General features: G+C 31.7%; 1 protein-coding gene and 2 long non-coding RNA genes across 3 annotated transcripts; 2 read left to right on the top strand and 1 right to left on the bottom strand.

Moving 5' to 3' along the window:
* Positions 1–371: 371 nt before the first annotated feature.
* On the bottom strand, positions 372–4,657 carry LOC108479256 (uncharacterized). Its single transcript, XM_017781741.2, has 6 exons — positions 4,041–4,657; positions 3,851–3,964; positions 3,361–3,441; positions 1,589–1,761; positions 1,326–1,422; positions 372–719 (listed from the first exon to the last, which is right to left on the bottom strand). Exons 1-6 carry the CDS (start codon positions 4,356–4,358, stop codon positions 609–611), a joined length of 894 nt encoding a protein of 297 aa, XP_017637230.1. The 5' UTR covers positions 4,359–4,657; the 3' UTR covers positions 372–608.
* A 3,645-nt stretch (positions 4,658–8,302) lies between these two features.
* On the top strand, positions 8,303–9,324 carry LOC128285112 (uncharacterized). Its single transcript, XR_008275524.1, has 2 exons — positions 8,303–8,373; positions 9,067–9,324. It is a non-coding gene; the product is annotated as an uncharacterized LOC128285112 (long non-coding RNA).
* Positions 9,325–15,707: 6,383 nt separating this feature from the next.
* Positions 15,708–16,756, top strand: LOC128285262 (uncharacterized). Its single transcript, XR_008275724.1, has 2 exons — positions 15,708–15,799; positions 16,496–16,756. It is a non-coding gene; the product is annotated as an uncharacterized LOC128285262 (long non-coding RNA).
* The last annotated feature ends 4,279 nt before the right edge of the window (positions 16,757–21,035 follow it).

Raw genomic sequence — 21,035 nt, 5'->3', positions numbered from 1 at the left:
CAAATATAAACCTAATAAAAAAATGTACAGTCGAAATGGTCGTGGATTGGTTTAGAAGCCAAGCTAAAGAACATAAAGACATAACACGTTTAAATAACAAAAATGGGATGATAATGAAGCATTTGAGTTTAGAATTTACTCACCTCCAACAAAGAAGAATAGCATGAAAGGTCACTCTCACCGGTCACAACAACGCTGTTTTCAACCCAATTATCTACCTAACACCCCCTTTTTTGCTGCGGAATTAATGGACCGACCCTCCACATTTCTATTCTAAACATCACACCTTTGCTGCTGACGGGTTAGTATTAACTTAGGTGACATACATGTTGTTGATGGATATCTAACAAGTTTCAATACAAAAGCATGAATGATGAATAATTACTTAGGTGACATTTATAGGGTTTGCTTAGATACATTTCATTGGTTTATTATATTTCTCCAAGAATCCAAATGACACTATACTATTAACCTATATAGTCTCTTACATTACATAAGAATATATACACATTATCACAAAAAGGATTTACTTTACAGAGTGAAACTTAAATTGGAAAATAACCTGGTATGGTTAATCTGCTTCTCAAGTAACAATGTGGTGTTGGATTTCAGAAGGTATCGGCATCATCCCCTAGCGTGGAGAGTGAAAATGGGGCAATTGCTACGTTGAAACTTGGTGAGCCTACTCTGTCGATGTGTTTCATCTCGAAGTCTCCTTCCTGCATCGAAATGAACCCGAGGAAATAAGAACTTCTTGCACTATAGTCCAAGTAGGCCAAAAAGTTGGAGTCACTTCATGATACTGAAGGGTATCAAAAGTGATATAAATGAACACAAACTTTGCTCACAATGACATGCATTGCATACAAGGGGCCGGGACATGGACCCTTAGTAATTTGCATCAGAATTTAAGCTTCCACACCCTCAGTGAAGGGGAGAAAATACCAAAAATCTAGATTAGGGTCAGGTAATCTGACTCATACCAGTTGGCCATTGCCAAAGAAAGATTATCATTACAGCTATGTTAGAATATCTATGTACAGCTCAAAAAATTGAAGTACAAATCACAACCAATAGGAAATGATGAATAAATTCCAAGATATGCTTTGCACAGTTTATCAGTCTATCTGTCTATCACAACTATTTTCTACCCAGACTATCAACTCATTGCAAACTAAACTAAATAGGATTATATCGTTTCAGATTGAAACCTTGGAATTAAGTAATGATTAAACATCAAGATTAGTGCTCCTGTAAAGGTAAGAGCCAAATTAAGCATCTTTTCCAGTGAGAAAGAAAGCAAATAAGGAGCAGGCCTCTCATACCATTCTGCCGCTGGGAGTGCTTAATGGGCAAGCGGACGAGTATTCGAAGCCTGTTCTGGGAAGAATAACTGGCTGTTCGCCTATAACTCCAATTCCCCTGCGGTAAAAGAATGCTACAAGTTAAGATTTTATGAATATTAAGGAATAAAATAACTTCCAAGTTCCATCCGATTCTTGTCAAACAAAGGAAGGAGAAGACTGAAATTAAACTATATTAAAAATGAGACATAAAAGATAGCAACGAAGATAGTTTATTAACTCACCAAACATTTTCAGTTTTCCCATTGCCATCTGTAATAATCCAGTGCCTTCTGAGAAGCTGGACTGGACGATCTGAGTTATTGGTTATTCTTATTCTGTATGCGAAAAAGTACTGGCCTCTTGAAGGCAGGCTACGCCCCTCTATATACACACTCCTAACTTGAACTCTGATTCCCTGAAATATCCATTTATCTGTATCAGATTGGCAGTTTTTTTCCTTCTATTTCATCTTTAAATAAGCAATTTTCTTTTGTCGGCTGTCTTAATAGATGCAGATTAACATATTAAAATTTCCAATAAAGGAATGGAAATAGATACCACTAAGCAAAATGCCTTAAGTGCGAAAAACCTTAGAGGCCATACTCCAATTGTTTGGGAAGGAATTAGGACCACAAACAGTACTTCAAGTTTGGTCAGAGAAATTTCTTTCTTTTTTGAGAAAAAGGAACAAAACAGGAAGAGTATCTCACTTAAAAATCTAGATTCTTGACAACAATAATCGCCAAATTCACCCTTATAGCTAGAGTATAATTTTAGAACATAACAATGAACATTGGTTATCAAAAGTAATCTTAAGTCGGAACCAGGCTTTAGCATGCAATCACCCTTAAGAAGCTGTACTTGTATCCACTAGGTCCAGGATTCAAATCGCAACACCTACTATATTTTCCCCTATCTTGAGGTTGTAGTCCCCCTTGTAATAGAAAAGAAAAAACAACCTCAAGTTACTCAAAAGAAGTTGGAATTTGACAATCCTAAGATACATTATCAAGTTGGGGCAATTGTCCACTTCAGCATCCGATCACACCTTCAATAAAGACATCTCACAATTCAAAAATATTGCTAATTTAGTCAAGGATTCATTCATCTGTCATTTTGTTGCATGTACTGCTTATCTTTTACTTTCTCAATTATGTTATAAATAAATAAAAAAGCACACTAGATCAAAAATGAAAAAGAAAAGCCTAAAAAGTAAATAGATTCACATGAAATGAAAGGGATGCAAAGTTTATTTTTGTTATTTATGAAAATTTAAGGGTGTGTTTAAAAACCGCCTAATAATAGACTTTGAGTGTAATTATTTATAATTACATATATGTGGTATGTTCAGAAAATCATCATAATTACTTATAATCGGATTGGAAAATTTTAATTACACTCTCCAATTCTTATAAGGAGTCAAGAATTGAGAGAATTACGTTAATAATTAACCATGATGACTATCTATTTTTTTAAGATGTAATTATTTTATGTAAGGCAAACACATATATGAAATTAGAATACCTTGTAATTACATTGTAATTATTACCCTAATAATTAACCTTTCTTGCAATTACTATCTAAACACACCCTAAACATTTATTTCTAAATCCTCAGACATATGTTTGCTTTTTCATCCAAACACATATATGAAATTAGAATACTACAAGGCATCGTAATTATTACCCTAATAATTAACCTTTCTTGCAATAACTATCAAAACACACCCTAAACATTTATTTCTAAATCCTCAGACATATGTTTGCTTTTTCATCCAAACACTTGTTGTTTCTCCCACCCAAAAATAAAATGGTAATCAACAAACTAACACCAAACTAAATCTTAGAAACAAAGTCAAAGGAGGTCAAATCCAGCAAATAGAGCTCAAAAACAACCCAACTTATCAACTAATCCATTTTAGTCCTCTAGGGAGTAGAAAAAAAATTTAAAGTCATAGTAACATCCTTCTAGAAACCAACAACAGCAGCGGCGGGTAATTAGACTAATTTCATACCAAGGTTGTTGCATCACTTGAACATTTCAGGAGAGAGTGAGGTGCAATTTCCTTCAACTCATCACGATATCTAGCAGCATCCTGAAGAATCGCAGGCAAGGCATCAGAGTCAAAGAGGTTTATCATAAACATGAACTATATAAGATCGTTATCCGTAAATAATCTCTAACTGCTTAACGCTAGAAATGAACACGGATTTTTTTTTTTTTTTGGGGGGGGGGGGGAGGTTGGATTACGTTTAAAAGTATAGGTAACTAGAGTAGAAATGAATCTCGAAAGAACTTATGTCCTGAATGAATTGAAAGTCATTTATATCCAGTTTCGTATGAGCATGCCATGAAACAGGTATAGTTCAGCAAGCAGCAGTTAATTCCAATATCTTCAGCAAAATTTCGTTGTATTCATGCTGAATTTCAAACTAAGAGCTATGATATTATCTGTGTTCAAACTAAGAGAAGGCATTAAGATTAAGAATGTTGGGGGAAAATACCTCAAATCTTTCATCAGCAACAGCCTCTTTGATCAACCTCCTAAATCTCAAAACAGGTTCCTCTTCCTCGAATATTTTCAAAGAATCACGTATTCTAGCTGCTTCTTTGTAATCCTAAAATCCCAAACAAATATCTCATACCTCAATTTTATAATTTAAACAAAAAGAAAAAAGAACAAAGAGAACTGACCTCAGATTTAGCAGCAACCTCCATTTGCTGTTTCAGCATCGCATAAGTTTGGCTCCGAGATAAAAAAGAACTCTGATTCTGAGTCGGATTCGGGTCCAAACTCGGCCTCTCACCTCCACCACCGTTCCCGCCATCCACCGCACAACTCACTACCCAACACTTCCGACCAGCAGCACCGCCGCCGCGATCCCAACAACCCGATCCAACCCTTCTCCGTTGATCAACCACCAATCCATGACCCACCTGAGCCGGAAAACAGCTCCTCCTCGTCCCCGCGGAATTCAAATCAGTAAAAACTTTAAGGCTGAGCGAATGCATTTTTGCTTTTTAAAATTTGAAATCAAAATTTTCTAGCACTTATGTTTCAAAAAGCAAGAATATTCCGAGGATTTAGGAAAATTACATACGGTTGGATATGGCCTCAATTATATTTGATTAGAGCCACACACCACAACGGCGCCAGTAGTTAAAGAGTAGGAGACGCCTTCAATTTAGACACTTTTCAAATATCCTATGGAAGAGAATGTTGCACGTCATGTATCGTATCTGTGAATGTATTATCTAAATATAGAATTATTGGTTTATCTATTCTTAGAACATTTATCTACCGGGAAGACAGCATTGGAGGTACGGTTTGAGTTTGTGGTTAAGCTTTAACGCCCACTGTTTTTTTTTTAATTATTATAAATTATATCAATAAGTATATTAGTTTTTTTTTATAAAAGTTATACATTTTTATTACTGAAAATTGGTCTTATACATCAAAATGAGATACGTGTAACATATCTCATGTAATTGTTTGACTATTTTGTTAGCAATGCAAGTTTTTAACAAAAAAATTGATGAATTTTTTAATAAAAAAAACTAGTTAATTTTATATCTAATTTACAAAGACTAATGTGTCCCCTTTTTTTAATAAAATAGGCAAAACAAAAGTTAACTCCTAAACATGGAAAAATTAGAGAAAAATGTCAAATTTAAATTTGCGTAAATCTATTTTTCAGAAAATAAGCTAATTTTAGAAAGAGAAACAGAATACGCTTCATGTTGGAAAATGCCTTCTTCAAAACACATCTTCTTTTTACATATTAGCTCATTAGGACAAGTGATTAAATGTTAGTAGTTTTGTATTTAAGTCTTAAGTTCAATTATTCTTTTACATACATTTGTATTTTTTATTTCATGTTATTTAAAAAGTTAAAATTTATCTTTTATTTATATAAATAAAATATATTTAAAATAATGATAAATATAAAAAATAATTACATTTATTAATTGCTGAAAATCATCATCAATCATCGTCAGATATTAGTACAACGGCGATGAACACAGAGAAATAGAGCAGTGAAGTTCCGTCAATAGTTAGGGCAGAGGAAAAGGGGAAATGTAAACTATCTGAAGAAAACTTCTTATTAAGAGATAAAAGGATAAATCCTTAAGTTACACCCTCAACTTATTTTATACATCAACACTTTAGTCTCTAACTACTTAACTAAGTAACGATTTTTAGTTAGAATTACAAACTAACCAATAACACCCAATCAGCCTTTCAACATTAATTTATTTATATAAATATATTAGTTACTAATTATAAAGTCGATAGTATTTTGTATTAGTTTCATTTTATAGTATTTTGTATTAGTTTCATTTTAGTTATGGTTGCTCTGACATATTATTTGGTCTATCAGTTTTGAACAAAAAATATTATTTTTTCGAAAATAAAAGTCATTAATATGTAAAATTCTCAGAATAGATGGAAAGGAGCACAAAAGGGTCAGAAAGTCTGATTGAAAATCAAACCATACGAAGAAAATAAGCCTAACTTGAGCCCATCATTACAAATGAAATGTTAGAAAGAAAAACGAATGTCACAGGCACAAGCCGTATCATTGGGTGTCAGCCACCAGACTTTCCACGAGCTGGTATGTTGGATTTGAATATAATGATTGTGTGGTGTGCCTCATATTTTTTTGTTAAACAAATGATGATGTTACGTCGAGAAATTTTTGGACATTGTGATGACATAAATAGGGACGTTGCAACGTGATGACATGTTCCCCATATAAATCGGGTTTTTTCTTCTAATTAAGCTCTCGTATCTTTTCGTAATTAAACTCTTATTACTCTAATAATATTTTAGTATGACTAAACCTCTAATCTTAGCCTATTTAAATGAGTCTTGTATCCTTTTTTGAGAGGCCAATTAAGAGGCAATTTAAGATGTAGTACTACAAGGTTTTTCTTTTGGAAACAACAAGATGTAGTCGCAGATGAGTTTTTGTGAGAGTTTTCGTGGTAACTATTGAGAGAATTTTATACCCCTGTAGCGAGAATTTTGTACCCCTTTTGAAATAATTTTATAAGAATTAGGGTTTTATTTTCGAGTTTACTCTATGAGAGTTAGGGCTTTGTATTCGAGGTATTGGATACTGTACGTTTAGTACATTTAGATTTATTTTCTCCATATTATACTCCCATTTGTTAACTCATTCAATGAAAAGTCGAAGCCTCATTTGCCCGTAGTTTTTATCATTTTTTGATGAGTTTTCTACGTAAAAACGTGTTCGATCTTCTCTACCTTTTCTATTACTTCGTTTACACAGGTCAATCATCAACAATGACCATCTCCTTTTTTAGTGAAACCTGTGAAATCAAATAAAAGATGCAAAAATGATTCATTGCAAACTTGATTTAATTGAGCTTCATCGAGCTTAAGAAAATAAGTTACCATGGACTCGAGAAAACCTAAGCCACCATCGACTTGAAGGGGATCATTATTTTGAAGAAAAAAAAACTCCTTTAACTGAAAAAAATACTAGATCAAACAAAGGAGAAGTGAGTGGCAAAGGGTCGTGATCATCGAGTAACTAGGTAATCCTTGGTGACAAAGAGAGTGAAGAAAAGGAAAAAGAAAAAGAACAAAAGAAGGAGATGAAAAAAAAGACCGAAGAAGAAGGGAAAAAGGAAGAGAGTGATCGCTACGAGGGGCACAATCAATCATCCGACCAACCAACCATAGGGGACTAGAACGGAGTGGAGAAAATAAAGGGGAAAAAGGAATAGAGAAAGGAAATAAGAGGAGAGATGAATAGAATGGGTGGGTGACTACCTATCGTTGGTAGGTCGAATGGCTTGCTATTAAGGATTATCTAAAAATGTATTAATTTTTTTTACGAATCATTTTTGTAACGGCCTAATTTTCAGTGGTGTCGGAAATGGTGATTTGAGATCACTAAATTCGACAAATAAGATTGAACAAGATAGTAATTTAATATTTATGAGTCAAGTAAGAATTTAGAAGAATTTGTGAAATGGTGAAATTAGTGAATTAAAAGAATTTATTAGGTCAAACGGGTCAAAAATGAGGTATCGAGACCTCAAAGTTGAAAATCGAGCTATAAATATTTTTATAAATATTTATGGAGTGTCATTGAGTTAGTATTAAAGTTTCAGTTAGAAAATTTTAACGTTTGGATGGCTAATTAATTAAAAGGACTAAATTGAAAATAGCGCAAAATTTGTTAAATTGTGAGTAAATAGCTTAAGTATTTAAAAGATGGATTTAAAGAGCAATTAGACCCAAAGGTTAATGGCTGGACGGTTTGGGTATGAAATAAGCAAGAAAACAATGTGAACAAGGGCAAAATTGGAAATAGCATAAAAGTTAATAGTTAAATAATGATGTAATTGAAAAATCTAGACATTTCTTCATATTTTCTCAGCTAAAACGCCATAGAAGGTCTGGAGAAAGCTGGTTTTCATATTTTACATCATGTGAGTTTAATTCTTACTTTTCTTAATAATTTTATGTTTTTATGACTTTTACAATTAGGTCCACTTGTAGAATTCATTAGTTTTTATTTTATGGGTGAAATTGGAAGTTACCCTGAATGGATAAGGGAATTTTATGATGAATTATTATGAAATTTAAGTTCTAATTTTATATTAAGGTGGTTTTATTAAGTGATTTTGATAGGAAATGATATTTAGGACCTAATTGTGAAAAAGTTGTGAATTGAAGGTTTCTGTTGAAATTAAGAATATAAAAGGTTTTGAAATAGTTTATAATGATAAAATAAAGTGTTAATTGAGAAAAATTAGTTCAATTGATGGGTGAATTGAGAAGGACTAAATTGTGAAAATTATAAATTTTGGGGTAAAAGTGCAATTTTGAAATTTGAACAGCATAAATTGTGAAGTGAAATAGAATTGAAATGGATGCTAATGAAGGAATGATTTTATAATTATAGATCAAGAAAACGAATCGAATCGTGGAAAGGAGAAAATTCAAGAATAGTCCCTGAATTTCTACGACTTTTACAAATTAGTCCAGGTAAGTTCATATGGAAAAGTTCAATGTTCTGATATGAAAATATTATGATTGTTAAAGTATTTTATTGTTGATGAATACTATCAATTTGCATTAACTAATGAATAATGTGTAACTAAAAGTACAAATTAGTAGGAACAATGGATTTGAGTGCTTCTATTCGTGACCTCGATGAGTTGATGAAACATATGTGACAAGTGTGCCGTTTAAGACCATAGCTGGGCTATGGCATCAGTGCAATGTGATAATGTGACTCAGATAAGACCATAGTCGGGCTATGGCATCGGTATAATGTGATAATGTGATTCCGTATAAGACCATGTCCGGATACGGCTTCGGTATGATATGTGAACCGTGTAAGACCATGGCAAGGCTATGGCTTCGGTGTGTGATGCGTATCAATGTGAAAGTCCATGGTTTACTATGGCAATGTGATAATGAAGCACTCAATTCCCATATTGTTCCCTAATTTGACAATGAAGTAAATGAGAAATGGGCCTAAGGGAGTTAAATTGTGAGTTGCCATATGGAAATTATTCCAATGAGTTATTAATGAAATTGTGATTTGGAGGATGAAATAGTTAAACTAATAGATATATGATTGTGTACGATATTTGATATGATTTGTGTTTATATGCCTATGAGCTTACTAAGCTTCAATAAGCTTACTTGTGTGTGTTTAATATTTTTATGTAGATTGACTTGAAGTGAAGTGGGTAGATCGGATCAACACAACAGGGCACACTATTCAGATCAATTCCGGTAGTTTTTGTTTTATGTTTAAAGATTTATATGGCATGTATAGAGTTTGAATGAATTGAAGTAAAGATGTTATAAACTAGTTAACAATATTTGTACTAAAACAGTTTTCGGTAAGTAGCAGTAGTTTGACTTTGAAAAATCACTAAAAATAGTAGAAATGGAATTAAATAATGAATAAATTATGGAATCGAATCTTGATGAGTCTATTTTCATATGGAAGAAGCAAAACAGGTATATGAGCTATATTTTATGAGAAGTTTAAATTTTTGTGAAACAGGGCCAGAGCGATTTCTGGATCCCCTGTTCTAACTTTGGAAATTCACCATAAATTTTACAAAGATAATTAGAAGTCATACTTTATATGTACAGATTCCTTATTGAGTCTAGTTTTATTATAGATAAACGGCATAGTCATTGAAGCTCTTTACAGAGAGATATCTGATTCGTAATACACAAAGGTCAGAGTAGTCAAACCCTGAAACAGGGGAGATTTTAAATAATAAACTGTACTAATTGGCTTGACCAAAAATTCTAGAAAAAAATTGGTAAGTAGATATATGAGTATAAATTCAGAGAAAATTTATGGATTTGGATTTCGAGTTTTATAACTCGAGATATGAATTATTTAGCAACTATGACACAGTTGGACAGCTTGTCTGAAAAGTATTATATAAATTATCTAAATTTGGTTAAGTGCTCAAATAAGTTTAGTAGTGCCTTGTGCTCGACTCCGGCAACGGTCTCGGGTAAGGGGCGTTACATTTATTGGTATCAGAGCTTCGGTTTAGCCGATTCTCGAATATGTATGATGTGAAAAGTGTCTAGAATTACATGCCATATAAATCGTGATAGTGTCTTGTGTATGATCCGATCTAATCCTTGTTTTATTATAGATTATCTTGATTTGAAAAGATGTCGATAGACCGAACAAACTGAGCAAGAAGAAGTTAATAGCAGAGTACAAATCTCGAACAAGGAATAAGTAGTGAAGCTCGATTTCATTGATGCGAGAACAAGAACTCAAAATATGATTTATGGATTCATGAATCGGTGGTATAATGAGAATGTGCGAGAAAGAAATCAGACTCATAACCTCCTCCCCTATCTCAACATCTCAGTACCCCGGTTGCTCCTCCACCTCCTCCGACAACCGAATCGCAAACGTTCTCCATTTGAAAAGCTTAGAAAACATGGGGTGAAGAATTTCGGGAAGAACAGACGATGACCCCAAAAAAGTTGAATATTGGTTACAAAGTATAATGAGGGTTTTAAGCAAATAGCGTGCTCACCAGATGATTACTTAATATGTGTCGTGTCATTATTGAAAGAAGAAGCTTATAACTGGTGGGAAACAATAGAAGTCATTGTACTAAATTTGAGAAGATCACTTGGGAATTTTTCAAAATGAATTTAAGAAGAAATATGTCGGTAGAAGATATCCGGATAAGAAGAAAAGAGAATTTCTCGACTTATGACAGGAAACAAGTCAGTGGCTGAATATGAAAGAGAATTTGTTTATCTGAGCAAATATGCTCGAGATATAATACCCACTGAAGAAGAAATGTGTATCAGATTTGAAGAAGGGCTTAATGATGAGATTAAAATGATGATAGGGGGCATTGAGATACGAGAATTTGTTGTTCTATCAGATCGTGCTCAGAAGCTTGAAGAAGTATATAATAAAAAGATGCAACGAGATAGAATAAGTAAAGAATCTTTCAAAAGAAGTGCATCTAAGTCATTTTCGACTTTACCGGTGAAGAAATCTAAAGAGGAATTCAATGAGCCACTTGATTACCGAAAGATCAAGAAAAAGTAGGCCAAGACAATCGATTACAAAGCATCCGAGGACCTCATCATTAGTGTGGGTAGTGTACAAAATACCCAAAGGCCCAAGTGTCAACATTGTGGAAGAAGTCACCCGGTGAATGTAGAAGTAAATTAGGGCTTGTTATAAATGTGGGGCCACCGATCACTTTATTCGTGATTGTCCCCAATTACAAGTAGAAGAAGTGGAACAGAGGAGAAACCGAAAATTCTTCCTCAAAAGGAAGACGCTCGTCGAGAAGCGATGCTACTGGGCTACTCGTTCGGTATGAAAGATACTGCTAGCCGATCGAAGTTAGGGCTCTGCTTTCGTACTTATGCCATTCGAGCGAGAGAAGAAGTAATGACTCCGTATGTAATTGCTGGTACTTTCTATCTTTATGATGTTCTGTGTATGCTTTAATAGACCACGGTCTACTCATTCATATATTTGCACTATGTTAGCATCTGAAAAGAACTTATTTGTTGAGCCTCACCGATTATGATGTACAAGTTACAAATCCGTTAGGTCAAAGTGTGGTAGTTAATTTAATATGTCATAACATCCCACTTTGAAAGTTAAGGGTGTGATTTCCCATTGATTTGATCTTGCTACCCTTTCGGAATTTGATGTTATCTTGGGCATGGATGGTTAATGAAACATAACGCAATAGTGAATTGTCGAGAAAAAGCGAATTAGTTTGAAATGTCAAGCAGAGACATTATTTTGGTTGAGTCTGGAAATTTGGATGACATGGTTAGAATGATTTCCTTTATGTCTGCTCAGAAATTGTTGCGTAAAGGAAATGAGGCTTATTTAGCCTATATTCTTGATACTCGAAGTTCTGAATCAAAGTTAGAGCAACTATCTATTGTAAATGAATTCATGGATGTATTTCCTGAAGAATTACCAGGGTTACCACCCGATAGAGAAGTTGAGTTCGTGATAGATGTGCTTCCGGGAACAGCTCCCATATCGGTGACACCGTATAGAATGGCTCCAGCAGAATTAAGAGAGTTAAAACGCAGCTTGCAAGAGTCATTAGACAAAGGGTTTATCGAATCGAGTATGTCGCCGTGGGTGCACTGTCTTATTTGTGAAAAAGAAGGATGGTTCATTGAGGCTGTGCATAGATTACAGGCAGCTGAATAAGGTAACAATTAAAATAAAATTTCCTTTGCTTCTATTTAATGATTTATTCGATCAGCTTAAGGATGCTACAGTGTTTTCAAAAATAGATCTCAGATCTGGGTATTATCGATTAAAGGTAAAGGAATGTGATGTACCGAAAATGACTTTTAGAACTTCGGTATGGTCATTATGAGTTCTTAGTTATGCCATTCGGTTTGACAAATGCTCCTCCGCTTTTATGGATTTAATGAATCGAATTTTCCAGTCTTACCTAGATAGATTTGTGGTTGTGTTTATTGACGATATACTGATCTATTCAAAGACAGAATCCGAGCATGCTCAGCACTTGAGAATTGTACTACAGATATTAAGGGAAAAATAGTTATATGCAAAATTTAGTAAATGTGAATTTTGGCTTCATGAAGTGGGATTCTTGGGTCACATTGTGTCAGTTGATGGTATACGGGTAGATCCGAGTAAGGTGTCAGCGGTGATTAATTGGAAAACTCCAAAGAATGTTACGGAAGTGCGAAGTTTCCTTGGATTAGCTGGTTACTATCGTCGATTTGTGAAAGATTTTTCACTGATTGCTTCACCGAAAACTAAATTATTACGAAGAATGTTGAGTTTGTATGGTCGATGAGTGCCAACAAAGTTTTGATCAATTAAAGAAAATGTTGACAGAGGCTCGGTGTTAACTCAACTGAATCGTGTGCCATATGTATTATATAGTGATGCGTCTCTGAATGGTTTAGGTTGTGTATTGATGCGATCGAGAAAAGTTGTAGCATATGCTTCTCGACAGTTGAAACCACATGAGAGGAACTACCCTACACATGATCTTGAGTTAGTGCCATAGTATTTGCTTTAAAAATTTGGAGACACTACCTATATGGAGAGAAATGTTATGTGTATACGACCATAAAAGTTTGAAATATTTAATGTCGCAGAAAGAGTGAATTTGAGACAGAGGCGATGGTTAGAGCTGTTGAAAGATTACGATCTTATCATTGATTATCATCCGGTAAGGCAAATGTAGTGGCGGATGCACTTAGTCGGAAATCATCATTATTTGCTCTTGAGCGTTAAATGCTCATTTGTCATTAATGAAAATGGTTCTATATTAGTTGAATTAAAGACAAAACCAGATTCTTTCAACGAATTCGGAATTGCAATATGAAGATCCGAAGTTGGTGTTGAAACGACAAATGGTTCGGGATAATTTGAACTTAGATTACTCTATTGATAATAGTGGTATGTTATACCATCGTAATAGAATTTGTGTCCCAAATAATCTAGAATTGAAGAAGGATATCTTATCGAGGCTCATAGTAGTATGTACTCGATTCATCCGGTAGTACGAAGATGTATTTTGATTTGAAAAAATGTATTGGTGGCTCGGTATGAAACGGGAAATTTGTGAATTTGTGGCAAAATGTTTAATCATCAATGTAAAAGTGAACATCAAGTGCCTCTGGTTTGTTACAACCCGTAATGATTCCGAATGGAAGTGGGAACATGTGACGATGGATTTTGTATCTGGATTGCCGTGACTCAAGAAAAAAGATTCGATTTGGGTGATAGTAGATGATTAACTAAATCGGCGCATTTTATTCCGGTCGTAATGATTTTTCACTTGATAAGTTAGCGGAATTATATGTGTCGAAATTGTGAGATTACATGGGTGCCGACATCAATTATTTTGATTGAGATCCGAGGTTTACTTGAGATTTTGGAATAAACTACAGGAAGCTTTAGGTACTAAGTTAAAATTTAGTACGACTTTTCACCCTCGAATGATGGACAATCGAGCGAGTGATTGATTTTGGAAGATATGTTAAGGTGTTGTATACTCGAGTTCGATGGCGGTGGGAAAGGTACTTACCTTTAGTGAATTTGCTTATAATAACAGTTATCAAGCTAGTATCAAAATGGCACCGCTTGAAGCTCAGTATGGAAGGAAGTGCAGAACCCGTTGTATTGGTCGAATTAAGTGAATCGAAATTAGTCGAGTGGATTTAATTCGAAACTAAAGAGAAAGTTCAGATTATTCGAGAAAGTTTGAAAGTCGCTTAGATCGTCAAAAGTCGTATGCATTTGAAAAGAAGAGATATAGAGTTCAATGTGGGTGATCGTGTGTTCTTGAAAGTTTCTCCGTGGAAGAAAGTTTTACGGTTTAGTAGAAAAGGAAAGCTTAGTCCACGATTTATCGGACCATCTGAAATCATTGAGAGGATCGGTCCGGTAGCTTATAGATTGGCCTTGCCTCCGAACTTGAGAAGATCCATAATGTATTTCATGTATCTATGTTGAGACGATATAGATCAGACCCTTCACATGTGATTCCTCATACCGAGATAGAGCTACAATCGATATGACTTATTCGGAGGAACCAAAGAAAGTATTAGCTCGGGAAGTTAAAGAACTACGGAATAAACGAAAACCGTTAGTAAAAGTGTTATGGCATCGACATGGATTGGAGGAGGCAACCTGGGAAACAGAGGAGTCAATGAGATCACAATATCCAAATCATTTTTCGGTAACAAATTTCGAGGACGAAATTTTTAAAGGGGAGAGTTGTAACTACCTAATTTTCAAGATGGTGTCGGAAATGGTGATTTGAGATCACTAAATTCGACAAATAAGATTGAACAAGATAGTAATTTAATATTTATGAGTCAAGTAAGAATTTAGAAGAATTTGTGAAATGGTGAAATTAGTGAATTAAAAGAATTTATTAGGTCAAGCGGGTCAAAAATGAGGTATCGAGACCTCAAAGTTGAAAATCGAGCTATAAATATTTTATAAATATTTATGGAGTGTCATTGAGTTAGTATTAAAGTTTCGTTAGAAAATTTTAACGTTTGGATGGCTAATTAATTAAAAAGGACTAAATTGAAAATAGTGCAAAATTTGTTAAATTGTGAGTAAATAGCTTAAGTATTTAAAAGATGGATTTAAAGAGCAATTAGACCCAAAGGTTAATGGCTGGACGGTTTGGGTATGAAATAAGCAAGAAAACAATGTGAACAAGGGCAAAATTGGAAATAGCATAAAAGTTAATAGTTAAATAATGATGTAATTGAAAAATCTAGACATTTCTTCATATTTTCTCAGCTAAAAAGCCATAGAAGGTCTGGAGAAAGCTGGTTTTCATATTTTACATCATGTGAGTTTAATTCTTACTTTTCTTGATAATTTTATGTTTTTATGACTTTTACAATTAGGTCCACTTGTAGAATTCATTAGTTTTGATTTTATGGGTGAAATTGGAAGTTACCCTGGATGGATAAGGGAGTTTTATGATGAATTATTATGAAATTTAAGTTCTAATTTTATATTAAGGTGGTTTTATTAAGTGATTTTGATAGGAAATGATATTTAGGACCTAATTGTGAAAAAGTTGTGAATTGAAGGTTTCTGTTGAAATTAAGAATATAAAAGGTTTTGAAATAGTTTATAATGATAAAATAAAGTGTTAATTGAGAAAAATTAGTTCAATTGATGGGTGAATTGAGAAGGGACTAAATTGTGAAAATTGTAAATTTTGGGGTAAAAGTGCAATTTCAAAATTTGAACAGCATAAATTGTGTAGTGAAATAGAATTGAAATGGATGCTAATGAAGGAATGATTTTATAATTATAGATCAAGAAAACGAACTGAATCGTGGAATGGAGAAAATTCAAGAATAGTCCCTGAATTTCTACGACTTTTACAAATTAGTCCAGGTAAGTTCATATGGCAAAGTTCAATGTTTCGATATGAAAATATTATGATTGTTAAAGTATTTTATTGTTGATGAATACTATCAATTTGCATTAACTAATGAATAATGTGTAACTAAAAGTACAAATTAGTAGGAACAATGGATTTGAGTGCTTCTATTTTGTGACCCTGATGAGTTGACGAAACATATGTGACAAGTGTGCCCGTTTAAGACCATAGCTGGGCTATGACATCGGTGCAATGTGATAATGTGACTCCGTATAAGACCATAGCTGGGCTATGGCATCGGTATAATGTGATAATGTGGTTTCGTATAAGACCATGTCTGGGATATGGCTTCGGTATGATATGTGAACCGTGTAAGACCATGGCAAGGCTATGGCTTCGGTGTGTGATGCGTATCAATGTGAAAGTCCATGGTTTACTATGGCAATGTGATAATGAAGCACTCAATTCCCATATTGTTCCCTAATTTGACAATGAAGTAAATGAGAAATGGGCCTAAGGGAGTTAAATTGTGAGTTGCCATATGGAAATTATTCCAATGAGTTATTAATGAAATTGTGATTTGGAGGATGAAATAGTTAAACTAATAGATATATGATTGTGTACGATATTTGATATGATTTGTGTTTATATGCCTATGAGCTTACTAAGCTTCAATAAGCTTACTTGTGTGTGTTTAATATTTTATGTAGATTGACTTGAAGTGAAGTGGGTAGATCGGATCAACACAACAGGGCACACTATTCAGATCAATTCGGTAGTTTTTGTTTTATGTTTAAAGATTTATATGGCATGTATAGAGTTTGAATGAATTGAAGTAAAGATGTTATAAACTAGTTAACAATATTTGTACTAAAACAGTTTTCGGTAAGTAGCAGTAGTTTGACTTTGAAAAATCACTAAAAATAGTAGAAATGGAATTAAATAATGAATAAATTATGGAATCGAATCTTGATGAGTCTATTTTCATATGGAAGAAGCAAAACAGGTATATGAGCTATATTTTATGAGATGTTTAAATTTTTGTGAAACAGGGCTAGAGCGATTTCTGGATCCCCTATTCCGACTTTGGAAATTCACCATAAATTTTACAAAGATAATTAGAAGTCATACTTTATATGTACAATTCCTTATTGAGTCTAGTTTTATTAGAGACAAACTGCATAGTCATTGAAGCTCTGTACAGAGAGATATCTGATTCGTAATACACAAAGGTCAGAGTAGTCAAACCCTGAAACAGGGGAGATTTTAAATAATAAACTGTACTAATTGGCTTGACCAAAAATTCTAGAAAAAAATTGGTAAGTAGATATATGAGTATAAATTCAGAGAAAATTTACGGATTTGGATTTCGAGTTTTATAACTCGAGATATGAATTATTTAGCAACTATGACACAGTTGGACAGCTTGTCTGAAAAGTATTATATAAATTATCTAAATTTGGTTAAGTGCTCAAATAAGTTTAGTAGTGCCTTGTGCTCGACTCCGGCAACGGTCTCGGGTAAGGGGCGTTACAATTTTTGTGTGAAAATATATCAATAAATGTGATCTAATAACATATTGTATGAGTCACACTTAAATAAAATAATCAAAACACTAAAATATATAAACAAACAGGTTAAAATAATGAAATATATCACAAAGCTAAAATTGTCTTACATGATAAAAAATAAATATACGTTTCTCCAAATTAGGTAAAGAAATCTAAAGTATTATTTTGTAATCTAAGCAAAGATCTTAGATCCTATTTCCTTAAGTTATGGACAAACTCTCGAGGTCCATTTTATTTCCTCCTATTTCTACCTACCTAAACAAAGTCTCAATGTGTCAAAACTCAACCCTACCTTCTCGTTTTACCCACTCCTTTTTATTTTGGTCTTTTCAGTTTATATGATTATTATCATTTCATTTTTTTTCCACTACCTACCTTTATGGTAAAATTATTATGAGAATTGTTGTATTAGGAATTAAATTATATTTTGCTTCATTTACTCATAAATGAAAAAATTAATCTTTATATGTTAGATCAAAGAGTAAATTAGTTTTTGTGTTAAAATTTTTACCCATTCCTACTGTTAAAGATTGGTATAGTTGACTGAATAATCAAATATTATCCATGATGTATATCGACCAATTTTTTTGATCTAATATATAGAAAGTAAAGACTAAATTATCTATTTTTTGAATAAATAAACAAAATGCAATTTAACTTCTAATTCAAGTGTTTCTATAATACTTTAAGCGTAACTTATGTATATGTGGATATATAGAGGGAGAACACCTACCCTTTTGCATCCAACCCTTTAAGGTTGTTGCTGAAATTATTTTGTTGATCTCTTTCTTCAAAATAAAATGTTTTTTAATATATCTTAAATTATCAAATAATAATTATAACAATATATTTGTGCGGACTTTGTACCTACTGTCTATATAATAAAATCAAAACAAGTATTTTAAATATATATTTTAAAATTACAAATATTTATTTCTTCAAAATATTTTGAAAATTTACATGCACATCAAATATAGTTATATTAATGATTGAATTATTAATTATGAAAAAAATCATGAAAGAATGTAAAATGATTAAAATTTCATATTTGTGTTAATATATCCTTCTCATATATTTAATTCATATAAACCAGAATCGACGCTATTTTATTGTAGCAATAGTGTGAAATGTTGAAAAGAATATGACTGGTTATTTATAAAGATTAAAAACGATAAACAAATTTAAGTACATTTAAATTGTATACTATCTAATCTGTAACAAGTGTGTGTTTTTGGTATAATTACTTTTTAGCCTTTCAATTTTATAAAATGTCATTTTAGCTTCCTATTTAATTTTTTTATCTCTTTTAACCCTTAAATTTATATTTTGTTAAATCAACCTAAAATAGATAAAAAGTTAACTTTTGTTAACTTTGCTGACATGAAAGACATGAATTTCCACGTTGATGACACACAAGCATTTAGTTAATTTTTAAAATTTTAAAAACAATTTATATATTTGTTTATTTTAAATTTAGAACTTAATTAAATCTTGACATGTTATTTACGTGATAATCCATGTGTATACAACATTAGCAAAATTAAAAATGTTGATTTTCTCATTCACTTTGAAATTGACAAAAGCGCAAATTTAAAGACTAAAATATTGAAAAATTAAATAGAGGCTAAAATAATTTTTTTAAAAATTTGAAAGGTAAAAAGTTATTATATCTTTTAAAATATATTTTTATTATTTTAATGAGTAAATGGATGTTTAATTAATCCTGACATCAAGTTTAATTAGGAGAAATAATAATTTTAAAAATATAATTGTAGATACAATTACAAATCATATATAAAAATATTTATAATAATAAAAACAATACAAAACACAATTAGATTGAAATTCAAATTATATTCAAATGATATCCATATATAATAAACTTAAACTCAAAATAAATTTAGTGAAAAATTACACATGATAATTATGAAGCTAAAATAGCATAGAGGATTTTATAGTGAGAATTGATTACATTTTGCTTCTTCTATTATTGGAAAAATAAATTAGCTATTATATGTTAAATCAAAGAATAAATTTATCATTTTAATAAAAATCATCTATTTTTACTTTTAAAATTGACCTTATACATCGAATGAGGTACAATGATATATTAGTTTAATTGTTTGATTATTTTATTAGCCACAAAATTTTTAACAATAGAAATAAATAAAATTAATAAAAATATCAATTTTTTTAATTTAACATATAAATATAAATTTACTTATTTTTAAATAAAAATAAAATATAATTTAAACTCATATTTAAATAGTGATCTATATTACTTTATTCTAATTATTAAGATAAAATGACAACAAGCATGCTCGACAACATACGGCCTCAAACTTTTTGGGAAGGGAATATTTTTGTAGTCCAAGATGACCTCTCCAGCCGGAGATATTTACCTAAAAACCAAGTAAGTGGGTCTTTAATTTATGAACAAAAGGACGTAGGTAAGATGGTCCCTAAGCGAATCCAACGGTACCTCCAAGAGATTGGTCTTCTTGAAATTATAAAGTACAATGCTATACTTACAAATACCAACAAAATCATATGATTGTTAATACTAAATTTCACTCATAAATAAATATATTTGTCTTACGTTTCGTAAATATATATTTTCTTGTTTAGAATCTATATGCATAATATGATTGCAAATTTTATCTTTATATAAACAATCTATTTCTTCCATGTTATTTATCTTTGGTACCTAAAACCGTCTGTTATATTATTATGTCTTAACACTCAAAAGGCTGACATCTATTATAAAGACTTTAACAGCAAAAGTAAGATAAAATAATGATATATGAGTTTTAGATAAATAATCACGAAATTAATTGGATTGTAAATTAAAGATAAGAACTTACAATGAATATTATAATATCAATTCTTCTATATTATTGACTTTATTATATAATTTATTATAATATATAGAGGTTATATATTAATAATAATAGTTTTATTTTTAAAAATAGAAAATAATAATAATAGTTTTATTACAATAAATGGATATTATCTATTTTAAAATATTATTTCTTAGAAAATATTAGGACGTATTGTTTTACATCCAAATTCCTATTCATTTTCTATAATTTTTGTACAAATGACTATAACTTAATTTATTTTTATTTGTTTAGCAATTTTAGTCTGTAAACAATATAAAGTTATTATTTCTTTTGCAAAATTAATCCTATTTCCCATAGAATCTATATTTTCTTTTGTTATGCCTACTTCTTTACTATGTTTATCTAAATAGGACACATATTTCTTTATACATATTTCAGTCCTATGGTGGGGTAATTTATGAAAGTATTGGTTTCTACAAAATTCTATATTTTCATTTTTAACTTTACTAAATCTAGAAAATAATTTTAGTGAAGAACCATTAAAATTATGGGAAAATAGTCCAAGATATTGTGAAATAAAATTAAAAATCCTAATAAAATTATTAGAATTAAACCCATGATCTATACTAAACAAGATATGGATGAATTTGATATACAAATCAAGGAATTATTGAAAAAAATGATTAATAGAAAAAACTAATAGTCCACACTCAAGTCCAACATTTATGGTAAGAAACCATGCGGAAATAAAAAAGAAAAAGCTAGGATGGTAATTAACTATAAAAGACTAAACCAAAATACTATTTTTGATGGACACTTTATACCAAGAAAAGATG

The sequence above is a fragment of the Gossypium arboreum genome, chromosome 12, assembly GCF_025698485.1.
Source record: "Gossypium arboreum isolate Shixiya-1 chromosome 12, ASM2569848v2, whole genome shotgun sequence".
Taxonomy (NCBI): Eukaryota; Viridiplantae; Streptophyta; class Magnoliopsida; order Malvales; family Malvaceae; genus Gossypium; species Gossypium arboreum.
The sequence above is the reverse complement of the archived record's forward strand: the minus strand, read 5'-3'. Positions and strand labels throughout refer to the sequence as shown.

Bases quoted from the DNA above. Each gene is read 5' to 3' on its own strand.
- LOC108479256 (XM_017781741.2), bottom strand. From the start codon at position 4,358: ATGCATTCGCTCAGCCTTAAAGTTTTTACTGATTTGAATTCCGCGGGG. The intron at 3,965-4,040 runs GTCAGTTCTCTT...TTGGGATTTTAG, and splicing joins AGGTTGCTGCTAAATCTGAG to GATTACAAAGAAGCAGCTAG. The intron at 1,423-1,588 runs GTGAGTTAATAA...CTTTTACCGCAG, and splicing joins GGGAAAACTGAAAATGTTTG to GGGAATTGGAGTTATAGGCG.